Raw genomic sequence first — 25475 nt, 5'->3', positions numbered from 1 at the left:
AACAACTACTTTGTCTATCAGAGATGCCTCTAAGAAGAACACTGCATGTTTCCCTTTTTTATGAATGCTTGGAAGTATATTCCCATTTAAAGAAAATGTACAAACTCTTGTGGCTTGAAGGAGAATAAAAATAGTTTTTCTCTATGAGGGGTTTTCATGTCAAATTTCATAACAAAGCATTTTACCATAACTGGCTATGGCAGCAGACCTCGAGCTGTCAGGTAATAACATGTAGGTGCTCTTCATTTGATGTGACAGATTTAATACAGTTTGTAATCCACTCTTAACCCATCTGTTCCTTATACACAACTGGTGCTGTGTAAAAAAGCTCAGCAGTAATGAATTAGATGATAGCTTGCAGATAGTGCCACCTTGTAAGTCATTACTGTAAGCACACTCGTTGAAAAGTAATCTATCTGCCACACAGTTTATCTGCATATGATCTGAAACTGTTGACTTCATCCTGATTTAAATCTCTTTGTTTTTTTTCTGTTTCCCATGCTCTGTGTGACATTATATACTTCACAGGCTACAGCATGTCACCATGGTAACAACTTTGATGCAGATACTTTAAACTTCTGAGCACTGTGTATATAATGTATTTTAGATGCAAGTTGTTTCCATGGTCACAGCTTTCATAAAGACATCATGGAACCCCAAAGGATGTTGTATATGACATTTTTTAATAGAAACAAGCTGGCTTTATAACAGTACGAGTAATCTCAGGAGGTAGGTAAAGCCCATCAGTTGCAAAATAAAATCATCATGCTTTAAATGTCTATAACATCACTGGTGGTTGTTAATCAACCATCTGGGTTGTTAAACAACCATCTGGGTTTCTCAAAGATAGTCAGGGATGTTTTTAAAAGAATGAATTCTAAGGTCTGTTAATTAAAAGTTCTACCAATGCTGAACATGTAAGGCATAAAGTGGGGCTAACTGTTGAAACATAAATTACTGTTATAAAGGACCATACCCTGACACTTCAAATATAAAGTGTGGTCCAGAATAAAGAATGCACTTAAAAAAATAAAAAATAAGTGATCACCTTCTGTCCTGAATTAATGGCTTCATGAATGCTCTTTGTCCAATAGACCTGTGAGACACAGAGCACAGTCTGGCCTGGCCAAGCACACACCCAGTTGATCCTCAGCTCCTTTGGGTAAGCCTCAATTGCCTCTCCTATTACCTGCAGTGAACCACAAGTGAGACAAAAGCTTTATTTATATGGGATCTGTATCAGTCAGGCTGCTAACATTAAGGGTGGAGCAATTATCAGTATGGCTAATTATTGAGGCCAATACTTGGCATTTGGCTGATTATTGGTATGGGCATTTTATTTTACAGATAATTGATCAAATTGATTTCTAAAAATGTGCTCTACATTGGCATCTCTGCAAGCTGTGTTAACCTCTGGCTTTATTTTTACTCTTTACAGTCACATGAGTACCAGCCAATCAGCACTTAAGCCTGGGTGCCACTGACACTGTGAGTGTATGGAATCATTTTCTGTTTTACACCTGCTATCATTAACCTCTGTTCTGTTTCTCATGTTGATAGAGCCAGAGCTAAATTGTTTATTTTCCTTCATTCGTTTGATGATGCAGTTCTGATTTTGCTGCATTGACTACATTTTGTACATCATAATATATAAATATGGGTTCCAAATACCAGTTATCAGTTTTATAAAGTACAAACATCTGGTATTGTTATCAGCCTCGACAAAACATTTCTAGCTAACATATTTTGGAAAACTTAAATTATTGTGTTAGTCCGACTATAATTTGACTTTTAAAATGTATGCAAACATGTTTGTCTGACTGAATCTGTACTAAATCTAATTTCAAAATTTCTGGATGAGCATGCCTAGATAATTTGGTTTAAGATTGATTTACTCATGCCTGTATGCACCTAAAAGGACCAAACTAGACAAGACCTTCTGCAAATGCTCCACAGTCTCCATGACAGACTCTGACAAGGAAGTTGATGAGTATAACTGCTAAGCAAGCCAGAAGTTGCGTCGTCATCTTCCTTTGGATATTACCATATGCTGGGGGGATGGAGTGCATTGCACTTGCTCAAAAAGTACAGCGTAGTGGAGCAAATGTGCCTTATGTCTTTACAGACATAAGGTATAGTGTATTCTAATCTTAATGAAAAAAAATCTGAAAATGCCTCTATTCGTGTACGTTTATATATCAGAAACAATATGAACCATACTACACCTTATGCAAGGAGGCAATCATCCCATTCTCAAGTTCCAGCAGCCACTTCTCCACTTGGCCTCTGGCTTTAGAGGTGGAAATAATATCCAGCAGCTGCACTACTTCACCCTCACTGCTCTTCATGTGTGTGATGTCCAGCACATCGGTGAAGACAACATGAGCAATGCCTTCAAAGCACTTCTTCAGATGTGGCTGTACTCTAAAGGGAGAGTAGGCAAGAACCTTTTAAACTTGCAGTGGATACTGGCTTTCTCAGAATGCAGAATGTTTTTCTGTTGGGTTGTTTTCAGCTACCTTTTCTCCCGCTCATGCTAGCCAATATTGAACCTTTATTAAGGGTTAACCTGGGTTATCACTGTAAAATTTCTTGTAACTAAAAATCTAAATCTGAAAATTCTTGATTTCAGGGATTACAAAACAAATCAGTAACAGTTTATAGAATCCAGAGTCCAAAAAAATTGGGGGGCTGTGTAAATTGTTAATGAAATATATAACAAAAAACATATTGCAATGATTTGCAAATCTCATAAACCTCTATTTTATTCACAAAAAAACATAACACATCATATACTGAAAATTAGACACATAACTACTTTATAATATAATATTAGCTGATTTCAATTTGATGGCAGCAAAACATCTAAAAAAGTAAGAATGAGGCAACAAAAGGCTGGAAAAGTGGTTCTAATGAAAAACCACTGAAGGATAATTTCAGAAATAATTAAATTAATTGACTGGGTAAACAAGGAGCACTTTGTTATCAGCACACAATTTCTGACTTTCAACATCTGAAATGTTGTTTATGTTCTTTTATAAATAAAACATGGGCTTATAAAGTTTGCAAATCACTGCAATCTGTTTTTTTTCTGCAAGCATACCATTTTCTTTAACAAATCTGTTTACATTTCAATAAAGTTCTGTCTGACTAGATCCACAAAAATTATGGCAACCTCTGGTTTAAAAAAGCCAAAATTGCATCATTAATAGTGTCAAACCAAACATTTAAAAACTGCAGTCCTAAAAGTAATAAAACTACTTTTTAAATACAGCCTATGACTCACAACTAGTCTTGAGACTTTTGCCACTCTAAAACCCATTTTGCAAAACTCATTGCTTTTATGTTGCACCCATATGCCCAACATAAAAGCAAAATGTGCTGCTCACACAACAAACAAAACCTTTTTCTTTTCTTTACCACTTCATAGGTCTGTGTTTGGGTTCTGCACTTTGTAAGGAAAACTAAAGTTTACTTCCTCTTTGCAGAAAGAAATCAGGGAAATGGAAAGTAAGAACAAAGTGTTCCAAACCTAAAGCAACAAAACTTAAAATAAAAGGACACCTTATGCACCTGAAGGAAAAAAGTTCCTTTTGAAAGCCTAGCATTTCATTTAGAGGGCAGAGACTCAAATGCTCCAAAAAGCACAATAGCAATCTCCCAAGGACAACATTACACTAACCCTGGTGATCCAGACACCCCCACTATAAAGCAGAAATCCCTTCTTTACAAAAGAGATCAGGATTGCTTATCTGCACTGATGTGATGACAATTCCCAGAAGTCAAAGAGAGAATAGACAAAGAGAGAGTCAAAGCAAAATAGTACTAGAAACAGCAAGAGCATCTTTTGTCTGAAATGACATTCATTAGTAAAGAAAATCTCTAGGTTGAACAAGACAAAGGTGTTTATGACTTCATTTCCGGAAAAGCCACTTCAGAGGATGAGCAAACACTGAAGCTATCTAAAGGAGAATATTTTTTTTTTCAAATTGATTAGCTTCTTCAGCATACTTCATCTCTGTTGTTTGAAGGGAATTGACCTTCATCTTATTGATCAAATATGGCAAAGAAACTGGTGGTTCAGTTTAATTATAGAGAAAAAGAAGCACATTTCCTACCCACACTATTTAATTATGGCTAATAAGGCTATAGTGACTGTAGCATAGACTCCATATAGCCACTTGTGTCACCCGTAGTCCTTGAGTTTAGATTCTGGCTTGCTTCTCCAGTGACAGAAGTGATCATACTTAAACGAGCTTAGGTAAACACATTTGTCTCTATCCTGGCTGCGATAGGGACTTTTTAACAGCTAGCTAACTTTGACCCAATGTATATCTGACTGTTAATCTAAATGGGACAATAATTAAAGTTAAATAACACCATTTAGTGTTTAAGAAGTCTTGAAAACAGAATCGAAACATTAATTAACTGGGGAAATCTTAACTAAGGTAAGAAATGAACTGAGAATTAAAGTAATTTACTCATCTGTTTCAAAACAATTAAGCCCCTTTTGCACATAGTGGAGTACCCTGTTGCTGATCAATAAATGCTGATCAATAAATAAGGACAGAAGGTTTAGGACTCGCCACTGGCTTAATTTTGAACCTCGTGAATCAAGAGTATAAAAATCTACTTTTATACAGTCTAAGGGATTGAGTATATTGACATATTTACTTGGTGGGGTCTTTGGTCTCCGAGAGAATTTCCAGCAGCTCCTCATTGGACAGGAAGAAGAACCGTGGAAAGTAGAGACGCTTCTTCTCCAGGTAGTTGTTGAGACCTTTAAGGATCAGTTCCAGAAGTTCATTGGACTTTTTCAGCTTCTCTAACATCTTGTCGATGCCAATCACTGTGAGAACATGTTTGTCCTAACACATACAGAAAAAAGAGGAAAAAAGTTGAATCTGTTAAGAATACCATGCTATCTTTCCAGCATGGCAATCTCACAAAAAGACCCAGAAAACTGGATGCTTCACCTCTGTGCACAATTTCAAGTTTATATCGTCTTATTTCAAGTCTAAGACTTCTGTTTGTCATCACAGTCAGCACAAATTTTCCTGATTTTCACAGACACTAAGATAATATCTCTTTATTCTGCGTCTTAAAACTGAAAAGCTATACAAATGGATCACTCAAGGCCACTACATCAGCAGAAAACAGCATTTTTCCCCACATAGTGAAACTAACTTGTGTTAGTTTCATGAAATGCAGAGCAATGGCAACAAATGGAATGAAAAGCACAGTGACGTTTAGAAATACATTTAAAAAACACCAAAACATGTAACTAAAATACATTTTTAAAATGCAGAGACATAATCAGTGCAATCAGTTTAATAATTTTATTTAACTGTATGGTTTATCACATATGCTGCAAAGGAGATTCATTTTAAGTATGTGAGTTATCATATCAGGTTGATATAAATAGCAAGATAGGCTGAGTCATGACCTATCTGGGGAAAACAGGAAAATATCTGTAAAGCAGACATATAACACCTCAATACAGCTGGAATAAAATGATCCTTGTTTTATAAGCACATGTTCAACTATGAGACTGGCAGTCAAATGAGGTCTTCTTGAACAAACTGTCAAATATTTGACTATTTGGGGTCACCCCTGTTTTTAGTGTTAGCAATTTTGGGTGTATACAAATAAATTGACAGAAAGATATGTTTGTCTTTCTCCAGCAGCAGAGTGTTGCTGCTACTGTCTTAAAGTAATACTAAAACGCTGCAGCTGCTTCCTTTTGCACTTCCACAGTGAGGCCCAATTGTCGTACAGCACCCTTAAAGAGACAGCTATACAGATTTCACCTGGAGCCTGTCTGGCAAATGTCTGCCAAAATAAAGTCCTTCTAATCTTCAGGGTTGCCTCCAGGAAAGCAAGAACCTGCTTCTATAAGGATGAAGGCATTTTTTTCAACTTTTGAAGAGGCTCACAGCTTAACCTGGCATCATTTTCTGATTAGAGTAAATAAAATGCAAGGAGCTAAATCCAAAGGTAGTGCAGAGCAAAAATAAGAAACAGGAACTGTTACCTTAAGTGTTCTTGTGTAAAAAAAATAATACATATATATATATATATATATCATAAAAGATGTCTGAAAATAATAACAAAGTTTCTATTTACTGCTTTGCATGCTTTTATCTTTACTCTGCCTATAAATCTACAGTGCTGTGAAGAAGTATTTATACTTGTCCTGATTTATTATTTTCATGAATATTTGTCACACTTAAATGTTTCAGATCTTAAAACAAACCTGAATATTAGAGAAAGATAACCAAAGTGAATGCAAACGTTTTTACATGATGATTTAATGTAAAGGTGAAATGCCATCTTAGCCTACCTGCCCCTGTATGAAGTTATTGCCCCCTAAACCCAATAACTGGTTGTGCCACCCTCGGCAGCAACAACTGCAAGCAAGCGTTTTTTATAACTAGCAATGACTATTTCACGTTGCTTTGGAGGAATTTCAGGCCACTCTTCTTTGCAAAATGTCTTTAATTTAGCCACATTGGAGGGTTCAGAGCATGATTGGCCTGTTTAAGGTCATACCACAGCATTTCAATAAGATTTACTGGTGCTTTGGATCATTGTCCTGCTGCAAAACCCAAGTAAGTTTGAGCAAACTGATGGCCAGACATTCTGCTGGTAGAGAGTAAAATTCATGCTTCCATCGATTACAACAAATCCTCAAGGTCCTGAAGCAGCAAAGCAGCCCAAGTCCATCACACTACCACCACCACGTTTGACTGCTGGTATAATGTGCTTTTTATAAAATGCTGTTAGGTTACGTCAGTAGTAACGGGACGCACACCTTCCAAAAAATTTAACTTTTGTCTTGTCAGTCCACTGAATATTTCTCCAAAAGTAGAAAAAAGTTGAGAAGTCACTATACGCATCATTCTTCAAGAGCACCTGGCTTTATGTAGTTTACCACACAACGACAGCACACAGTACTACTCTCCTTTTTGCATTTCCCCAAAAGTCTTGGGGATCATCAAGATGTTTCTAGGCAAATCTAAGACAAGCCTTTGTGTTCTTTTTTGTCAGCAGTGGTTTATGCCTTGGAATTCCCTGATGGATACCACTTTTGCCCAGTTGCTTTCTTGTTGTTGACTCATGAACACTGACCTTAACTGAGTCAACTGAGGCCTTAAGGTCTTTTGATATTATTCTGGGTTCTTTTGTTAACTCCTGGATGAGTTGCCAATGTGCTCTTAGGGCAATTTTGGTAGGCCTGCCACTCCTGGAAAGGTTTACCACTGTTCCAAGTTTTCTCTATTGTGGATAATGGCCCTCTTTGTGTTTCACTAGAGTCCCAAAGACTTAGAAATGGCTTTGTAACTGTTTCAAGACTGATACAGGTCAATGACTTTGTTTCTCATCAGTTTTTAAATAATCTTTAGATAGCAACCACGATGTAACCTTGCAAAGCAGATGGATTTGCCCATTTCTGCGTTTCTCACTTGAAAATCCATCTTGCAAAGCTCCCATCTGAACAGTTTGGGCCCGGTTAGAAAGTGACAGGACCAACCAGCATCTAGGGGGCAGTACTTTTGGGCGTGGCAGAGTTGTGACGTAAGCAAGCAGCGGCAAGAGGCTGGTGCAATAATTGCAGATGGCATTAGCGTGGATATTGCTAAACCGTAAGTTTTATCAGAACTTGATGACAATTTTTCATAAAATAAGAACAAAGAACAGCTGTGAATTTTCTTTTCAAAAATGATCGAAAATGAAAATGATGAAAAGCCGTGTACTGACATGTCTACAGTCGCCATGGTTCAGGTTATGCAGTTCTCTATGGTGTTTACTCCTTGGTAGCGGCGCACACCTATGACGTCACATGTTTTGTTGCTTTGATTGGCCCATAAAGATGTGACACACAGAACGCTCATCCAATCACCCTCCAAGTTTTTTTTTCAAAGGCTCTGCCCTTTCCCAAACACCATCTATGGGGAGGTTTTCCAAATGGATGTGTGAAACGCATCCATCTGGCATGTCAGGTTAACCATGATGTATTGCTTCACGAAATCTTTTAGCCTACTACACTTTGTGAGACAGGTCCTATTTAAGGGGTTTCTTGATTCAACAGGTCTTGGAGTAATAAGGCCCGAATTTGGGAGTAAAATTGAAATCAGATTTCCAAAACAATGTGGTTAATTACAGTTAATTCATGATTTAACACAGAGGACAATAATTTTTCACATAGGGCCAGACAGGTTTGGATGGCTTTTTTTCCTTCAATAAATGAAATCATCATTTAAAAACTGCATTTTGTATTTACTCTGGCTGTCTTTGTCTAATATCCAAATTTGTTTGATGATCTGAAACATATTACTGTGACAAAAATACAAACAGATAATAAATCAGGAAGGGGGCTAAACTTTTTTCACAGCAGTGTATGTACAACCCATATTGCCCTGCAAAAACATTCCTCTGAAAACCAAGAGAGACATGGCTTCTAGCTTTTCGAAATTGAAACAATACAGTTGGCAAGGGAAAGGCTGATATAGTTTAATAGCTCACCCTCAAAAAGGGAAGGTACACTTTCATCTTTGTTTGATGTGAGCAAATGACCTTGACCCTGCTCATCTTTTTTGTTAGGAATAAGACCGAATGGGGGGTTTTACATTTCCTATCAACGTGCAATGTGAAGGGTTAACAAAGGACATGCATATGCTAAAAAATGACCGTTCTCTTTACTGTTTCAGTAGAGATTTAAATAAAAAATAAATTCAGTGACATAATGTAAGCATGTAAAACAATGCCATCAAAAAGATATATCGGTCAATATGTACATGGTCAGTATTTGCTGTCAGCAGTGACTGTGGTGTGCATGCGCTTAGAGTTAAAGATGCTCTTGAAGAATCCACACTTAATACTGTTAGAAAGTAGTAAATAAGAGGATGTGGTATTGCAATACTTGGGCTTGGGATTTTGCTTTTTCATCAAATAAAGGTCTCTTACCATTAAGGGAAAGCAAAGCCGCATGCTTTCAGATGAAATACTTTCCATCTTTGTTTTCCTCTTAAGCCTTGTTAAACCCACAACCATCAAGAGTATCTATAACTATGTGGTATTATTTCTAATCTCTTGTGGATTAGATTTATTTCTTATAACTTCTGAAGTGAATGCAGAAGCCTTTGACTCATGCCCAAATGACTTTTTCCTTCATCTGGGCTTACAAAGCAATACAACGGGGAGAAAAACAGTAACAAAGAGATAATAATATTTACTTCACTTTTATAAGTCAGTCAAAGGACTGCATCAGACACTCACTCTGAAAGCTACATCAAGCTTCAGCTATGTTTTAGTGGGAAATGTAATTATTCCAGCTAAGCATGCCTGATTGACCAGCAGTTATTCAGGCTTATGGATTTCATCAGACGTGTGATTTTGGCCTATTTTGGAGGACACTGCAGTAAGAGGGCTCTTTTATATTCAGACTGCTAGCAGGAGGCTATTCATGAGCACACTGAGAGGATAACAATGTCCTAATGCATGTATTATGTGACAATGTGGTTTTTAAGCATCAAACAGATGGCTTCAATGGAGGACAGGAACTGCACAAAGATGATTTTGCAGGTCTGCAATCTGTGCAGTGTAAAGCTAACCTACACAAAGTATTTGTTGTTCTTCCATTCTGACATGCACATCACTCATAAGACAAAAGAAATTATGAGTTGAAGTAACATTCTTCAGATCTGAATGACTGTGTAATATTAAGTGGGTCACTTTCTACACATTTCTGTAACAGGGGGCTTAAGTTCCTCCATCTAACAGTCCAAAAAAATCCAGTTAATGTTGATTTCTCACTTAGCATATTAGAGAGGGTAAAGGTGTCAGTGGCTGCAAAGTTGAAATAAATGGGCTCACAGAAATTTGTCTTCCAAATTGATTTGGTCGTGTTTTTATCTCCAATTGAGCATGCAATAGAAGAAAAGTGGCACGTTAAAGCAGGTAGCAATAGTGGTGGAGAATTAAGTTGAGATATGGAAGCTGCAAGGCACTGAAAAATCTGTGGATCTAGAGCACCTCCAAGTGGTCATACTGGTGATAACAGCCTGGAGAAAATAAACTGATGTGATTTGTTGGTGGAAGAGCTGCACTGTAGCCTGCCTTTTAGCTGACACTGTTCTGTAGTGGTATGGTGTTGAGATGATTCCAATTTCATGCACTGCTGATCAATGCTATGGACAAGATGAAGAGATGTGATTGTTTGTCACATTTGATGCAGTATATGTCTATGCAGGGGGGTCTTCTTTTAACTCGCCTACATGGGGGGACTGGGAAATAACAGTCATCTTGAAAAATCGTGAGTTGGTTGAAAAAGATGCACAGACGAAGAGCATCATGCATGTAATTGTTCTTTTGTTTCCCATAATTTATACTGAATTACAGTACTTGGTTGCCACTGATTAATAAAAAACATTACATTAGAAAAAGAATATAAACAGTCTGTTAACCTTGTTTCAGTAAATACAAAGGCAAATATTACTTGTGCCAGAGTTCAATCCAGTTGGTTTTGTAACCTTTAGTAATTTGGTTTTACAGTTAGTCAGTTTGAAATAATATTCAATTAGATTAAAGTTTCAGTAAAAAGTATCAATTTTTCCTTGCAGCTGCACCTTTAACAGAAAAATTTAAAGTAAAACAAGGAAACAAATTGGAATTGAACCATGTTCTTCTTTAAAATGAACTTGTGTATTTTATAGAACCATAGAGCCCTTTACATCCTAATTATTTAAGAGAACAACTGTTATACTCAGTAGTCACAGCTGACCTTGGAAGTTACAGGTAATAACAAACCTGTTTTCTCTACAAGAGCAATGCAATCATTTCAGACCCATGGTAAGTCTACCGTGGATGGTTAATATATTTTGGCTAATAATCAAATCTGCATCAGCAGGATGGACTGTGTGATGCTGTGGCTAATGGGGACTGTACAAAAAGGATTGAGTAGGCATGTCTTATTCCTACTTCCACCACTGTCAAAGATGCTCGAAGGTATTTTTTTAAAACTCCAACATAGTGGCCCATCAGCTAAACTTCTGGGGATTAGGTATCCTTGAAGCCGGGCATACATTGTGCAAGTTTCATCTGACTCAGCCACGGAAGTTTGAGTCACACCAACTTTCAGTCAGATCGTGCATTGTTTGTTGTGCTGTGTACAGTGGAATACGACAGCTGACCATGTCCCTACTATGGCCCAACAGGCGGCTATCGACTGGACTGATGGATTTCTCACATGTTTGACATTGTGGTGATTCCTTGCACTCCCACAGTGAGAGCAGAGCCCCGAGCAGAATCCTCAACTTTGGGGAATTTTTTCCCTATTTAAACTGTCAGACAGCATTATAAATCACCATGACAACAGCAGGAATGACTCATCCCTGCTATAATTAAGGAGATAAACCAGCAAGAAACATTACTACCCATGGACCTCCAGCTGACACGAATGGTGATAGTATTTGTATGTGAGGGATAGAAAGAAAGCTAGCAGTAGAGAGAGAGAGAGAGTGAGAGAGCGATGGTTTGACTGGATATGACTTAAACCTTAGTTTGTAAGACTTTTTCAAAGGCACCTCCAAAGATTTTTGTCACAATCTATCCCAACCACACTCGTACAGTATTAGCACTCAGGTCATGCACGACCATCAGCCCATATAGTGTGAACACATAAATCATGCACAATGGTCATGCTCATAAGCAATTCAGTCACTGTGTAGGCTGACACTCCACCATGACTGTCATAGAGTTGGCTTGAAATTGCACAGTGTTTGCCTGGCTTTAAGGTGTGAAGAATGTTTTGCGTCCAATTTGTATATCACAAATTAAAAAGATGCAAGAACATTTAATTCAGGGTATTTCAAGCTGTACCCTAAGTCAAAGGGCACAAATGAGCCGATATACTGGTTAAAAATATCTGCAGACATTTACATATCTGCCTAACCTGACACTTCAGATCATTGTTTCATATATTCTTTACATGGATATACTCAGCATTCATCTCTGTGAAACCCCCCATACAAAGGGTTTGGGACGGGCAGGAAAAAAATTTATGGAAGGTGATTGGACGAACATTTAATACAGGCCAACCAGAGTGACAATACAAAATGAGGTAGTAGGCCCGCACAGCTACGGTAAGGAAAAGTCAGGAGAAGTACAAAAACATATTTTCCACCAAGAAAGGGTTGTGGCTTGGTTCTTTTCTCCTCTTTCTATAAAGAACAGCTGTCCATTGCCGAAGCGACATCCAAACTGATCACTCCACCAACAGCAATGCCAGTTTACATCACTACTTAAACCCACCAATAGCATTGCAAACTCGTGCTGAAGCAGGTCAGGAGAAGAGTGAAAACATCCTGTCCACCATGAAAAGCTTTCAATTCAATCCTTTGCTCTTCTAAATATAAATAAAGTGGTCCAGTTCTGACAAAACTCCCACTATACTGAACATCCAAGTTAATTACTACAGCGTCAGCAGCCATTCCTACCAGCTTCCTGTACAACCAAACACAGCCTGTCGATACCACCTCATTCTCCTCAGACAATGCTGATTGGTCTAGTCTGTTCTCAGAGTCATTTCAGATTGGAGCTTTGCAAGATGGATCTGCCTGATGACAGACATGAAATCTGGCCAATCCCTCAGTTATGAAAGGTCAATATCTGCCGATACCAATATCATGCTGATAATACTGTGAATCAATAATTACAGAATTCAATTACTCCCAACAGCAATTTGGAATTTACACACAAGTGATGCCAAGGAAAGGAGAACTATAATATTAAGGAGTCTTAAGATTTCAAATGGGTAATGTTAAAGTTACCTTTAAATTGAAATTGCAATGTTACAAACAAATATTGGACCTCTCAATAAATTACCTGTACACCTGATCAGTGATCTGAAAGAATACAAAATCGGAGAGGAGTAAGGCAGAGCCCTGCTTTTTATTTGGAATAATATTCCATCCATGCCCTGAGATATACTTCTAAGCCAGAAAACACCTCACAGTTCATTTACATCTTGATTAAATTTACGCTGTGGGTAACAGCCAACAAACCCTCCTGACTGTCTAAGTCTATTTATGTATCTAAGCTGCCCTGAGGAAGTTCTCAGATAATAAAATGAAAACACTCAACAGCAATAATACACATTTTGAAAGTGTCATGTGAATCATTTAATCATAACTATTCATTTAGATACACATAATATTTACTACTTTAACCACAGAAGTGTTCTTAATTTAAAGAAGAGGCATTCATTTTTTGGACAGGTATTTTGAATGTTTTCTCATTTCTATCTTAAATTTCTTTGGATACTTTGAATATTAAATGAAATATGATTAAATAACCCATAAACTAAAAAAAATTTGTCAATGCTACAGTTGAATTAAACAAACAAACAACAAAAGATCCTAAAAGGTCCATCATTGGAATAACGTTTAAAATGATTTCCCAGGATACATGATGCACTAAGTGATTCATCTTATCTAAACGAAAGAAAGCTGATGATGATAAGATGATTAGTATAAATGCAGGAATAAAAATCTGTGCACGTGGGACTTTACTACTCATCAAACAATAGACCAGACAATGCGCATGCACATCTGTCTGTGCAGGCTCTCTGTCCCTTGGTGACCTCATTTTCTTTGTGGCTTGGTATAGCCCTTCCCTTCCAGACAAAATCCATAATTTCTATTTGATGGTGCAGTCAGGCTAGGCTTTCTGGAGGACACTCGCTGAAATTGATGTGTCTCATTTGAGGTCTACTGAGGACGCCAATTACCCTTTGGAAACTCTTTGAGGATGCTGCAACACTCCCTCTTTTATAGTTGTTCTGTTGTTTCTGTAGTGCTCTCTATTTTCTTCCAGCTTATTTCTTACTCTCTCTGAACTCTCTTTCACCATCCCATCACAGACAATATACGTCCTTTCTTGTTCTACTGAATACTTCTGTTCCTGTAGCTTTCTGTTTCATTTCATTGTCACCCTCTCCTTCACACTCAACACAGTGTGTTTTTGTTAACAGGTTGGCCTGGTTTATGCTGTGTATTGAATTAAAGTAAACATATTAGATCCGTGCTGCTTTTATTATAAAGAATTTAGACCTGCTTTCCACCAAAACTAATCCTGAATCTGTCATAAGAAATAAGAAACTAAAGAAAAAGAAAGACAAAAAATCCTAAAAGCTGCAACAGATTTTCTCTCTTTTGAACATACTGACCAGTTCTGATTAAGCTCTTAACCCAATTTCCGGATATTGGTCCTTCCAAACACTGAAATGCCCACAAGACAATGTAGAGGATCTTTATCATTCCACTTGAAGTTTACATAGAGAAGATTATTTAAGAAACTGCCACCACTCTCCAAGGACAAGCTCTGTGCAGTCAAGATAGCAACTGGGAGGTTAACTGCGTTCCAGTCCGACAGAGATTTAATTGGCTATCACTTTTGGTTTTGGATAAGTGTATATTTTGGATGCATACATCTCAGAGCACTTCACATTTAAAGGGTTCTTATATTAACTAGCCTTAAATCTGTGGCAACAAAATATTTAGTTTAAGTGGGCACAGGAGCTAAGGTGTAATACACAAATGCTTCAACTCTTCAACAGATGCAGTGTTTTTTTGTTCCTTTGTTTTGTTTTGTTTGTAAAGCGTCTCTGAGTGTCCAAAAAAGCGCTATATGTGTGATGTATTATTATTATTATTATTATTATTATTAAAAGACACCAAGCTAAAGTAGGGGCTGCACTCCTGTTCAGTAACTGTTTAAATGCTTTTAGGTTAATAGAAGTCAAAAATTGCACTTTTTTTATGCAACTGTTATATATGGCCAAGACTTTGGCCTTCCTCTATGTCTCTGGTTTGCTGGTCTCCTTTCTCTCTCATCTGTAGCACACCTTAGAGACAAGGAGGGGTGTACTTAGAGGAACATGTTGCTGGCACACACTTTCAAAAACAAAGACAGTGTGAGGAGTTAGTTTGTGAAGTCCTTTTTTTTTTTTTTTTTTTTTTTTTAAGTTTTACCCAGGTAGTTTCCCTTCTCCTCCACCTTTGTCCCCTTGCATGTCTACATTGCTGTAGTTGGCTGACAATCCTATTTTATGTGTGTTCTTTGCACTTTTCATTACTTTGTTTTTGTTATGAGGTTTAGAGGGAGATGGAGCAGTTCTACAACCCATTGCTGGGCTGGCCATATTTATTTCCCCCTTTTTGCTCTATTTGGCTGGCGTCTACAGCCCCTTTTGGTTATTAGAGGTAACTTATTGACTGACTTTATTATTCAGCATCTTTAATAAAGATTTGATTTTTCATTTCCCCTCCAAATTTTTGTGGCGTCCTTTTATATGTTGCTAGCCCCTTTGTTTTTGTGTCATGATGATCTTTTTATTTAAGAAGCTGTAACAGCAATTGACTTGCTGCTGCTTCCCCTTCAGCTGACTCTGACCATGACACTTCAGTCTGGCATAAAAATGTTATGTAACAGCAAATGAAACTATTGACTTTGCATTATAAAATCATTTTTTCCTCATATTTTCTTACATGCTTGTTATCACATAATGTTCAATATTCAAATAAACAGTACTTGCAATGTTTCAGAGAGGACTCATTAGGTCTCCATGTCTCTGCCTAATGCAAGTATGAGACAAAAACTGAAACACTGAGAATTTATGTGTCTTTATCTGTATCAAACAGGGTGTGTTGGACTCAATTGCTAATTTGTACTGAATCACCATTTCTCTGTTGTTTTCAACTGCACCTAGGAGTTGGAAAAAAATGCACTCTGGCGACTGATTGAAAAGGTTTGGTGTCTATTTGCTGTCTATTAATGATCAATGTCACATAAAATATCTATTTCTTTGAAAACTAACTTTCCTGCTGAAGATACTATTAGAGGTCTACATGTTATAAACTGTCTCCATCACGATACAATAATAAACATAAAAACAAACATGAATGAAACAGCTTACCAGGGAAACTAGTTTCATTGTGTCTCTCCAGGTTTTGTCCACAGTAGTGAAACGGCGCCCCTCCTCTGGCATTTGAGTCATGATATCTGGAGAGCTGAATATGGGCTCCAGGTAAAGCCATGTGGACTGCATCTTTAACCATTCATCCAAGACCTCCTGGAGAAGCAGCAACTTGCCCTCCCATTCCCTACAGGAAAAAATTAGTAAATGTAAAATGGACAGAGTTGGAGAAAGTATACTATTGTACTCAAGTAAAAGTACTATTGTTCTGGTTAAAATTTACTTAATGAAAAGTAAAAGTACTGGTCTATAAATCTACTCAAGTATAAGTAAAGAGTATTTCATTTAAAGTTTACTTAAGTACTGAGTACTGAGTAGCTACTGAGGACTTGTACAGTAAAATATAATCTCTTCTTATTACAGTATTACAGTAAAATATAATCTCTTCTTATTACAGTTTTACAGTAAAATATAATCTCTTCTTATTTCAAGAACAACAAGGGAATAGATCTCCAACCAGGTAGTTCAGGTAAAGTCAGACCTTCTATAATAAAGTCAAAGACATAGAAAAAAAGACAGCATTAATTAAACTTACATTAAGTTAAATTATACACTTAAAAGTGTCTATGTTGGTCCTCATTACATATTGTTAAACCACACTTTTAAAGTGTTAATTATTTTACAATATGACAGAACTGCAGTAACTCTTGAAAATCTGTGGCAAGGTGGTCTCCTCTGGAAAAAACAAAGCAGAGAGTCAACCTGATTGTGAAGAAACGCACACTGATGCACAATCCATCAGGAGCACCTGAACCCTGGACCTCAACTGGGTCCATTTCTGGTCTATCACAGCCTCACTGCACTGACTGCGTTTGCACTGCAGCATAGAGCAGCACCACTGGACTACTAGACCCACGAGACTGAGGAGTTCCGCAGTAATATAGAATCACACCTGGCTGTGCAAGTAGAAACTACTAAAGTGCAATAAAAACATATCAAACACACATGAAGCTATTGTTACGAACTGCAGGAGTTTGAGAAGGGTGAACTTGCTTGGATTTCTCTGTTTTTAAGGCTTTCATGTAAATGTTTGTTCATCTACCATATGTTAGTTACCTATTATAAATAAACACACTTCCTCCTGCTTCTCTGACTTGTTGACTGAGGGCTCTGCTAGACCCCATTATGACCTCTTGTCCAGGTACAGAAATAAAAAAAGGTCTGGCATTTGTCAGGAGTATTTTATTCTGAAATTGAACCAGATATTTTAATTTGGTTTTGGCGAAAACCCCACTTGATGTGCTCTGCGCTGAATTTATGCACAGGGCTCCAGCATCCAGCAGAAACAGAAGTCCACAGAAACCCAGCATATCTGCTGCAGGGGCTCTGGACTGCCAGAGCAGAGATGGTGGAAGCACTTTCATTGACTTAAAAATAGGCTAAAACTAAAACCTATCTGCTCTGTTGCAGTGATGCAGCCAAGACAGACTGAACACAGATCTGGTGGAATTTAGGGGTAGGTCAGAGGCAGGAACTCCAACTTAGTGGGTAACTTCAGTCATTGTGCCAATATGTTAAACAATAAAAACAGCAACGATCTTCAGAAACATGACTACACTACTGTGTAGGCAACACAGATGAAAAAAGTACAAGAGCATTGTACTGAAGTAAAAGTACAGTTACTCTAGTTTTAAACTTACTTAAGTAGAAGTAAAATTACTGATTTCAAAATGTAGCCTACTCAAAAAAGGTATAAGAACAGGAAAAATAGACTCAATTACATTAATCTGAGTAAATGTAATTAGTTTCTTTCCAGCTCTGAAATCAGAATAGAGAATCTGGGACAGGCTTGGGACTATGTGACATGTAAAAAATAGAGCTCAATTACCATCTCAAGAAAAGGATAAAAAAGATCAATAAATTCTTTCAAGGGGTACAAAATAAAAATTAAGTTAATCAGACTTTACTAGTTTTGAATAAACCAGTTTTCCCTTTTTGTGGAAAGACAATAAGGACAATGTCTTCCCCCACTCTTTCTCCCCATATTCCCTGTCTCTCTTCAGTTGTCCTTTCATAATAAAGGCAAAAAGCCTAAAAAAATAATATTAAAAAAATACCTTAGGGGTATGGGATGACAGATAAATCTAGATTAAGTCTTGTAGTTATATATCCTCTGATCCATAGAAACTTTTGTAATTTCATGATTTCAGTACATTCACTCAACACTCATCTTCCATCAGGCATAACATGTCATATGTACTGTTTATTTCTTCAGTCTACCTGCACTTTGTACATAGCTTTTTTAAGACACTCAGCAGTGTTGCACATAGCCTTTCTTCTTCCACCTCCATTTCTGTGTTTCTGTGTATCAGAGCAACTGTATTGACTGAATTCACCACCAGGGATTTAAAAAGTATTGGATTCTGATTCTGATCTACCACCCCCACTGTCAGATAATGGTATTAGACAGCTCAAATGCAATATTACAGGAAATGTTCATCAGCAACTTTTCAAAAGAAGCTTCAAAACCTGCCAAATCTGTCACATCTTTAAAGCTGCAGGGAACCCTGTTTCAGACTTTGCCTTGCAGCAACACACTGGTAATATTGCAAAAACCTCACAAATGACACAAGAGTAGGTAATTGTCTAGGTTTTAAACTCCAGAGGATTATAGAAACTAGAGAGTAGTGAATGAATGTGGGTGTATGTTCGTAACTCAAACGATTGTTTTTAAAAGTTTCAGAAAGACTCATGACTGAAATTCACAGATATATAAACCAGCAGTCCTTATATTCCTATAGTAAAATCAAGTCTGTAAGGGCTGCTCAGATACTATATGGGGCCATGTAGTGTCACTTATCCCTGTAAAGTGGAACTTTACACCAAAGACTCTTAATCAGTATTAGGGATTTAACGATTTGAAAATTTAATTTATGGTTATTGTGACCAAAATTATCACAGTTATCATTATTATCACGGTATTGTTTAAATGTGTGCAAAATGTTCAAAAAGTACTTATACACACACTGAATCTAAGAAAAACTGGTACAGAAAGAACACTTTCACTGTTTCATGTACCTTAAAAAGAAATCAAATGTGCATATAAAAGCAACAATTCCACTTTAAACAAAGTAATGTGGCAGAAACATTGAAATACCATAAATAAATAAAAATAAATGTGCATTAAAGATGGCACCTTATGGCCATAAGAGGTAACTATTGTAGATAAAAATACTTTTCTTTGAAGAACTGGTACAGAATGGACACTTTCACTGTTTGGTTTACCTTAGGTAGGAATCAAATGTGCATACAAACATATTAAACAAAGTAATGTGGATGTAAGAACAATACAACCACATGTAAACAAATCCACAGTGCAAGTGTTTAAAATAACATGATAATATATACAAATCAAATGAACCACACTGATAGTCTGTTCTCTCCTTCATGAGAAATAGAAGAAATAAAATAATAATAAATAAATAATATAAATCTAGCTATTATTTTAAAAAATATATATAATAAATATTAGTATTATTATATTATATATATATATTACATATATAATATGAAATATAATTATATCTATCTATCTATCTATCTATCTATCTATCTATCTATAAGAAATCCCCAACCTGTACAACCTTCTGCCATGTTTTCAAACTGCGCACGCCCGCGTCTGAGAGAGTGCTGCTGCTTCTTTTTCTTCTCTGGTGTTTAAGGGCAAATGGCATCCATGAAGTTGCATTACTGCCACAGAGCGCTGTGGATCCTCCAAGAATTGAGCAGTATCACCATGAGTTTTCAAAGTGCAGTAATCAAACACGGTTTTAACGGTAATTAAAATCTGAAACGGTATTACTAACCTTCTCGAATTTTACCACAGTTTATAGTGATACTGGATATCGCTACATCCCTAATCAGTATCTAAGTCAGCATAAATCAGAGTAAACCAATTTAAGTGTAAATAATATTTAAGCACTACAAGCTGATTTTACCATAAAAAAATGTTTCAAATAAATAAACAGCAAAGCTGTAAGCATTCTAGTCGAATCTCCCTTACCGTATCTCCACTTCAAAAGGCTTAATGAAAGGTGAACCCCTCATGGTTTGTGTCTTCACGATATGATCATCCAACAGCATCTGCACCTCATCCACAGATGACAGGATGGACGTGCCTGTCTCTCTGTAGGCCAGGAGGCTGAACTCCATGTCCCCCCACTCACTGATCATTTTCTCCATGGCTTTCTCTAGGGAGTACTCTTTGCTGGCTGCCTCACTGATGCCCTCAAAGCTGCTCAGGTGCTGCTCCAAGTTCATGGATAAGTAGCGAGCCACACAAACCTGGTCATCAGTTGGCATCAGGTTGATACCAGCCACCTCTGACATGGCTTCCCAATGGCGTTCTCGCAAGCCTGGATTGCACAGTACCTATAAAGAAGCAGTAATCAAACATGAAAAAAAAAATCAAAATAAAATCAAATACTTGGACTGTCATACATATTGAAAGAAATTACAGGTAGTTTGATTTAAACAGAAGATACATTTTTTCCGTGTAGACCTTACCTGCACCATGGGAATGTGCTCCTTGAACTCCTCTACCTTTGTCTTCATGGTGGTAGCTATGCTCAGTGCTTTGGGTTCATCACCAAAGCCTTTCTCCAGCTTATAGAGAGTGCGCCAGAAGTTCCCTACATCTCCTTCTACCTACATGGGTCAAGTTAAAGGACATAAAACACAGAAAATATAACATCTTTACTATGGCCTGAGATTTTGTAGCTGAATAATGAAATAGTGCAGTTTATTTGACCAGAAACATTTCTTAGAATTGTGTTATCTTTATTTACATCTAGCAATTCACTAATCTACATTTGGGACAACTCTCAAGTGAGGACATTGTTTTAAAAAAAAACAACTTTCGCTACTTCAATAAATGAATTAATTTAAATATTTTCAAGTATTTAAAGATGTAAAAGGGCATGCCCCTGGTTCAAGTCCAGCCCAGGGCTCCTTTCTTGCAAGTCTCTCCCCCACTCTCTCACCCCTGTTTCTGACTCTAACTACTGTCCTGCGCTGTCAATAACAGTAAAAAATCCCTAAAATATATATTGAAAAAAGATATCTGCATTTAATTTTGTAATATTTTGGCCATGGAAAAACCAACTTGACATTCTAGTTTCAGTTTTTAGTCTGACAAAAGGCTTTTGAGTTGGCTGGATTCTAAAACAGTTAATGGACAACTACAAAGGGGTGTTTAATACAAGTTTTATCCCATAATACATGAGCAGCCCTACTTTAAAGAGAGACTTTATTTAATCATTCAAGTGTTATGTAAATGTGCTATTAGGGTTTAATATAAAGTTTGTAGAAAAAAAAGCAATTACAAAGGGTAAAAAGTAATATAAGTTGATCAAAATCAGAATCAGCTTTAATGGCCTACAACGCTTAGGCAACAATTAATTTGACTATGGTTATCTTTATTCATTGTTAATATGAAGTATCATTTCTTTAAATTTTCATTTTATTTGGTATTTGGTCTATTAGTATTAACAAATCATTTAAACTGTTTTTAAATAAATAGAGGAGATTCAGACTTATTTATTTCAGTGTTTTTCTGTATCAGCTTTTTCCTTCTGTGTCTTGTTTTCCTTCATTAGCAGGTCTAATGTAAATGTCTTTGAATAACTTTATTGTTTGATGACAAAAACTTGAAGAACAAAGCTGTTTTAAATGCCACCAGAAGACAAAATGAGGAGTTGAAAAATTGAACCTGTCTTTCTTTGTCATGTTTGCTTTGTTTGTGAAGTGTCTTTGAGCGTCCAAAAAAGCGCTATATAAGTGTGATGTATTATTATTATTATTATTATTATTATTATTATTATTATTAATCAAACAGAAGCAGAACACCTGAACTTTGTGTACGTTTTCACAATCTTTTAATCACATATGCATCTCTCTGGCCATACACACAGGATTTTTGTCTGTTCCTATTGCATTAGAACCACTTTGCATTCTCACTATTGGTCCATTTCACATTCTCCTGTTTATATATTTATTTCCAGTTAACATCTTTGACTCTTTGAACTACAGTAATTGTACAGCTTGATTCAAATATTTAATATATATAACTGCTGTTACTCTCAATATCTGAGACCTATATTAAAATTGTCTGTTTATAGTGTTCATATTGTGTTATAAATATACTGTATGTATGTTTTAAAACTTCAATATTCTTTAAATATTCCTCAAATTTGCATTTTTATTTTGTTAGAATTCTGCTCTTTGCTTTTTGTAATGCCACTGCTCTGCGTACCTTGAATCGTCCCCCAGGGGACAAATAAAGGTCTTTTAATTGAACTGAATGAAAAAGTGGGTGGCTTATTCGTGTATTAATTTATGACAGCAGTTTTCAAAGTGTGATGCGAGCCTCCCCTGGCAGGCACCACAGGACTTAGGTGGGGCACGGAACCATAAAGTACAAAAAGATAGTTTGCTTTGCAAACTTAAGTTTACTTCTTTTAAGAGACTATACTAGAGTTGACAATTAAAGTTAGTTTTTCCTGCATTGGTTCTGATGATGCTCAATGGCCTGAGTGTTTAATTACAGAAGATGTATAAGCCAATGACAGCGTAAGGCTGTGTAAACCCAGGGGTCATATTTAGACAAAGCACAAAGTCTAGTGACCAAAACCAAGGGAACTTCTTGACAGGAAGTAAAAGGCATTTTGGTCACTGAAGGGAACTGAAACACTTAGCGAACCACAATGATCAAAAGCGAGTACCAGCAAAGGCTGAAAGTGGAGGATGATCTGCTGTAATGCAATCTGGCAGCAACTGCATAGATGTAAACTCATAGTTCCCTCTAAAATAGAGCATATAGAGCATGATAATCAGGCGGTATTGGTAATATGTTCTTGACTCAATCCAAGTAACTGATTGCCTGGGAAAGATGGATGTTGACACGTAAAAGTATTCAAACGAGGGGTAAACTAATTATCAGCCTGGCTACTAAGGTGGATATTTGGTATTTGGTAGATTATTGGTATCTGTATTTTATTTTACAGATAATCAATAAAGTGAATTAATCAAAAAGTGAGCTACTATGGTTCCCCTGCAAGGTGTGTCTTCCCCTCTGGCTTTAACTTCACTCTCCAGAATTTCACCAAATGCCCTGTATACAACCCAGACTGATTAGTTGTCACATGAGCCCTAGCTAATCAAAACTTAATCCTGGGTGAAACTGAAACAGTGAGTGTATGGAATCACCGCCTGTTTTCCAGTTTCTACTGTGCTGCCCTGTGCCTATCTCATGCTGATAGAGCTAGGGCTAAATTCTTTATTTTACTTCATTTCTGTGATCATGACATCCCACTTTTGCCATATTAAACATATTTTGTACGCAATAATAAATGGAATTGGTCCCAAATATCGGTTATGAGTCTCATGAGCTACTTATAATCACTATTGACATCAGCCCTGATAAACTAATATCAGTGCTAATTCAAACGATAGGATGCTTTAACTTCAGGTTTAACCTTCAGTTGCTGCTGACTGCTTAATTTACTTGATGCTAATGAAGCAATTCTGTCTTTCTAAGCACATCTTTATGCAGCCTTTTTTAATTCCTGTCCTAAACTGGTTCAAAATAAAACAGGAGGGCTTCCAAGTCCTGGTACCTTGTCTGGGTTGACATCCGAGAGTGGACCAGTGAGCCACTTTTCATGCTGGTTCAGGAAGTCAGTTGCTGTCTCATACAGGCGCAAGAAGGGTGTGAGCTTGTCTTGAATCTTCTTACGCAGTGGGTACTGGGAAACAGACCAGCCATAGGCTTCCTCCTCTTGGTTAAAATCATTTATCTTTCCATGGGGGCAGAGGGAATCAAGGAGAAAAAACAGTCATTCAAAAAATATATTAGTTTATGATTAAATGAGTGTTAATGACACTACACTCCAGAGGTTTAATAGGCAAATACATTAAATTAGTAGACCATAAGGTGTCTTTGTATTTTTCAATCAAAATGAAGTTCTTCAAAGTCAAATTTTATACCCAGCCATAAATCACATCCCTAAATGGGATCTTACAAGCACGTATAAGGTGCCTTTTCACTTGTACAGTCATATTTGCTATGCTATGTATTTTAAAAAGAAGTATGCGTGAATAATTATAAAGGTTTTCACATAGATAAAAGTGATGAAGTCTGAAAAATGAGGCCCCTAGCACAAAGGAAAACTATACTTAAAAGCATTTTCATTTCCACAAAACATTTTTTTAACCCTACGTTTTTTGTACAATGTATAGATTTTCAAACTAAATGTAGATGACACAGAAGTATCTATATCTACACCATAGTTTTAATAGAATATGCAGAACTACTGTGAGCTTAAGTAAGCCACATGTTGGCTGAGTTTAGTTAGTTTAAGTCCTAAAGCTTCAAATACATTTAACCAGAGTGAAAAATAAGGCTCTTAACTTCAAAAACTTGATCAGCCTGTCACCAGATACTTCTATGCCTTTTTTACATGATTAAATGCATAGTAGTCCCATAGCTCAAATACCTTGTCCATAGCTTCTTCAAGTTTGACATTGAGAGCCTGGGATTTCTCGAGATACTTGCTGAGATCTGCCAGCTCACCAAAGGTGCTAAGTTCCTCCACCTGTAGGCTGTAGCTCTCCAATTGTTCCACAAAGCGATTACGGCAGAGCTGTAATACACACAGATATGCACTCATAGTACTCAGACTGTATTTTCTACTTTATATTCCCACCAACTCAGTAGTTCTTTAAATGTGATGCAAACATCCAGATTCCAGCAAGCAAATCAGCAGTTCATTAATTTTAGGAGTAAAAACACTGACCTTAAGTTGGCTCTGATATAGCTCAGTCTTTTCAGCGATGATCTTTTGGTTTTCCTTAAAGATAGATGGCATTCGCTTGTACCACTGGATGGTCTGTGAGTTTAATTGCATGTCCAATGGTGAGAGGGTGACAAAGTCCATCAGTCGACACAGCTGTGAGTTCGAGTCTGCCAGTCTTTGCTGCAACAAGGGGATCTCTGTAGTTCGCACTTTATTCATGAAGGTCTGGATGGGAGTAACAAAATGTGGTATTTCATTAACAAGACGGAATTATTTTCTTAATCAGCATCTTCATCTTCAGAATATCAATTCTTATATTCATATGTTATGCTCTTTCAAAATATTCCTGCCAGACTAGAAAGAAAGTTTTAACATTAGGCCCAAAAAAGAAAAAATCCATGACAGGCTGTTAACATTTTCTTTCTCAGTTAGAAACATGTCCGTTTGATTTGAAATAGCATTCAAATGTAGGTAGTCAGTTGGCCTCAGGCACTTGTAAACCACTTAACAATTTTCCAATGCATTGTGCATTGTTTCCTGAGTAGTTATGTGATAAGCTATACACTCAGGAAATAAAAGAGAAGCACTGAAATACATGGAAATCAGCTTCTCATGTTCTCATACTAAATCTTAGGTCAATTCAT

At 36.8% G+C, this 25475-nt stretch overlaps 1 protein-coding gene across 1 annotated transcript in view; it reads right to left on the bottom strand.

Annotated features, from left to right (window-relative positions):
• The window catches only part of dnah7 (dynein, axonemal, heavy chain 7), a 137410-nt gene that overhangs the window by 98623 nt on the left and 13312 nt on the right, over window positions 1-25475 (bottom strand). The window contains exons 14-22 of the mRNA XM_041807667.1: window positions 24832-25056; window positions 24532-24678; window positions 23653-23832; window positions 20543-20683; window positions 20040-20407; window positions 15977-16163; window positions 4675-4868; window positions 2226-2424; window positions 1049-1189 (exon numbers count right to left, since the gene is read on the bottom strand). Of these exons, the coding sequence (XP_041663601.1) occupies window positions 1049-1189; window positions 2226-2424; window positions 4675-4868; window positions 15977-16163; window positions 20040-20407; window positions 20543-20683; window positions 23653-23832; window positions 24532-24678; window positions 24832-25056 (1782 nt within the window). The remainder of the gene's footprint in view (window positions 1-1048; window positions 1190-2225; window positions 2425-4674; window positions 4869-15976; window positions 16164-20039; window positions 20408-20542; window positions 20684-23652; window positions 23833-24531; window positions 24679-24831; window positions 25057-25475) is intronic.

This window comes from Cheilinus undulatus, linkage group 15 (assembly GCF_018320785.1).
Source record: "Cheilinus undulatus linkage group 15, ASM1832078v1, whole genome shotgun sequence".
NCBI classification, from domain to species: domain Eukaryota; kingdom Metazoa; phylum Chordata; class Actinopteri; order Labriformes; family Labridae; genus Cheilinus; species Cheilinus undulatus.
This window is presented reverse-complemented; position numbering and strand designations above follow the sequence as displayed.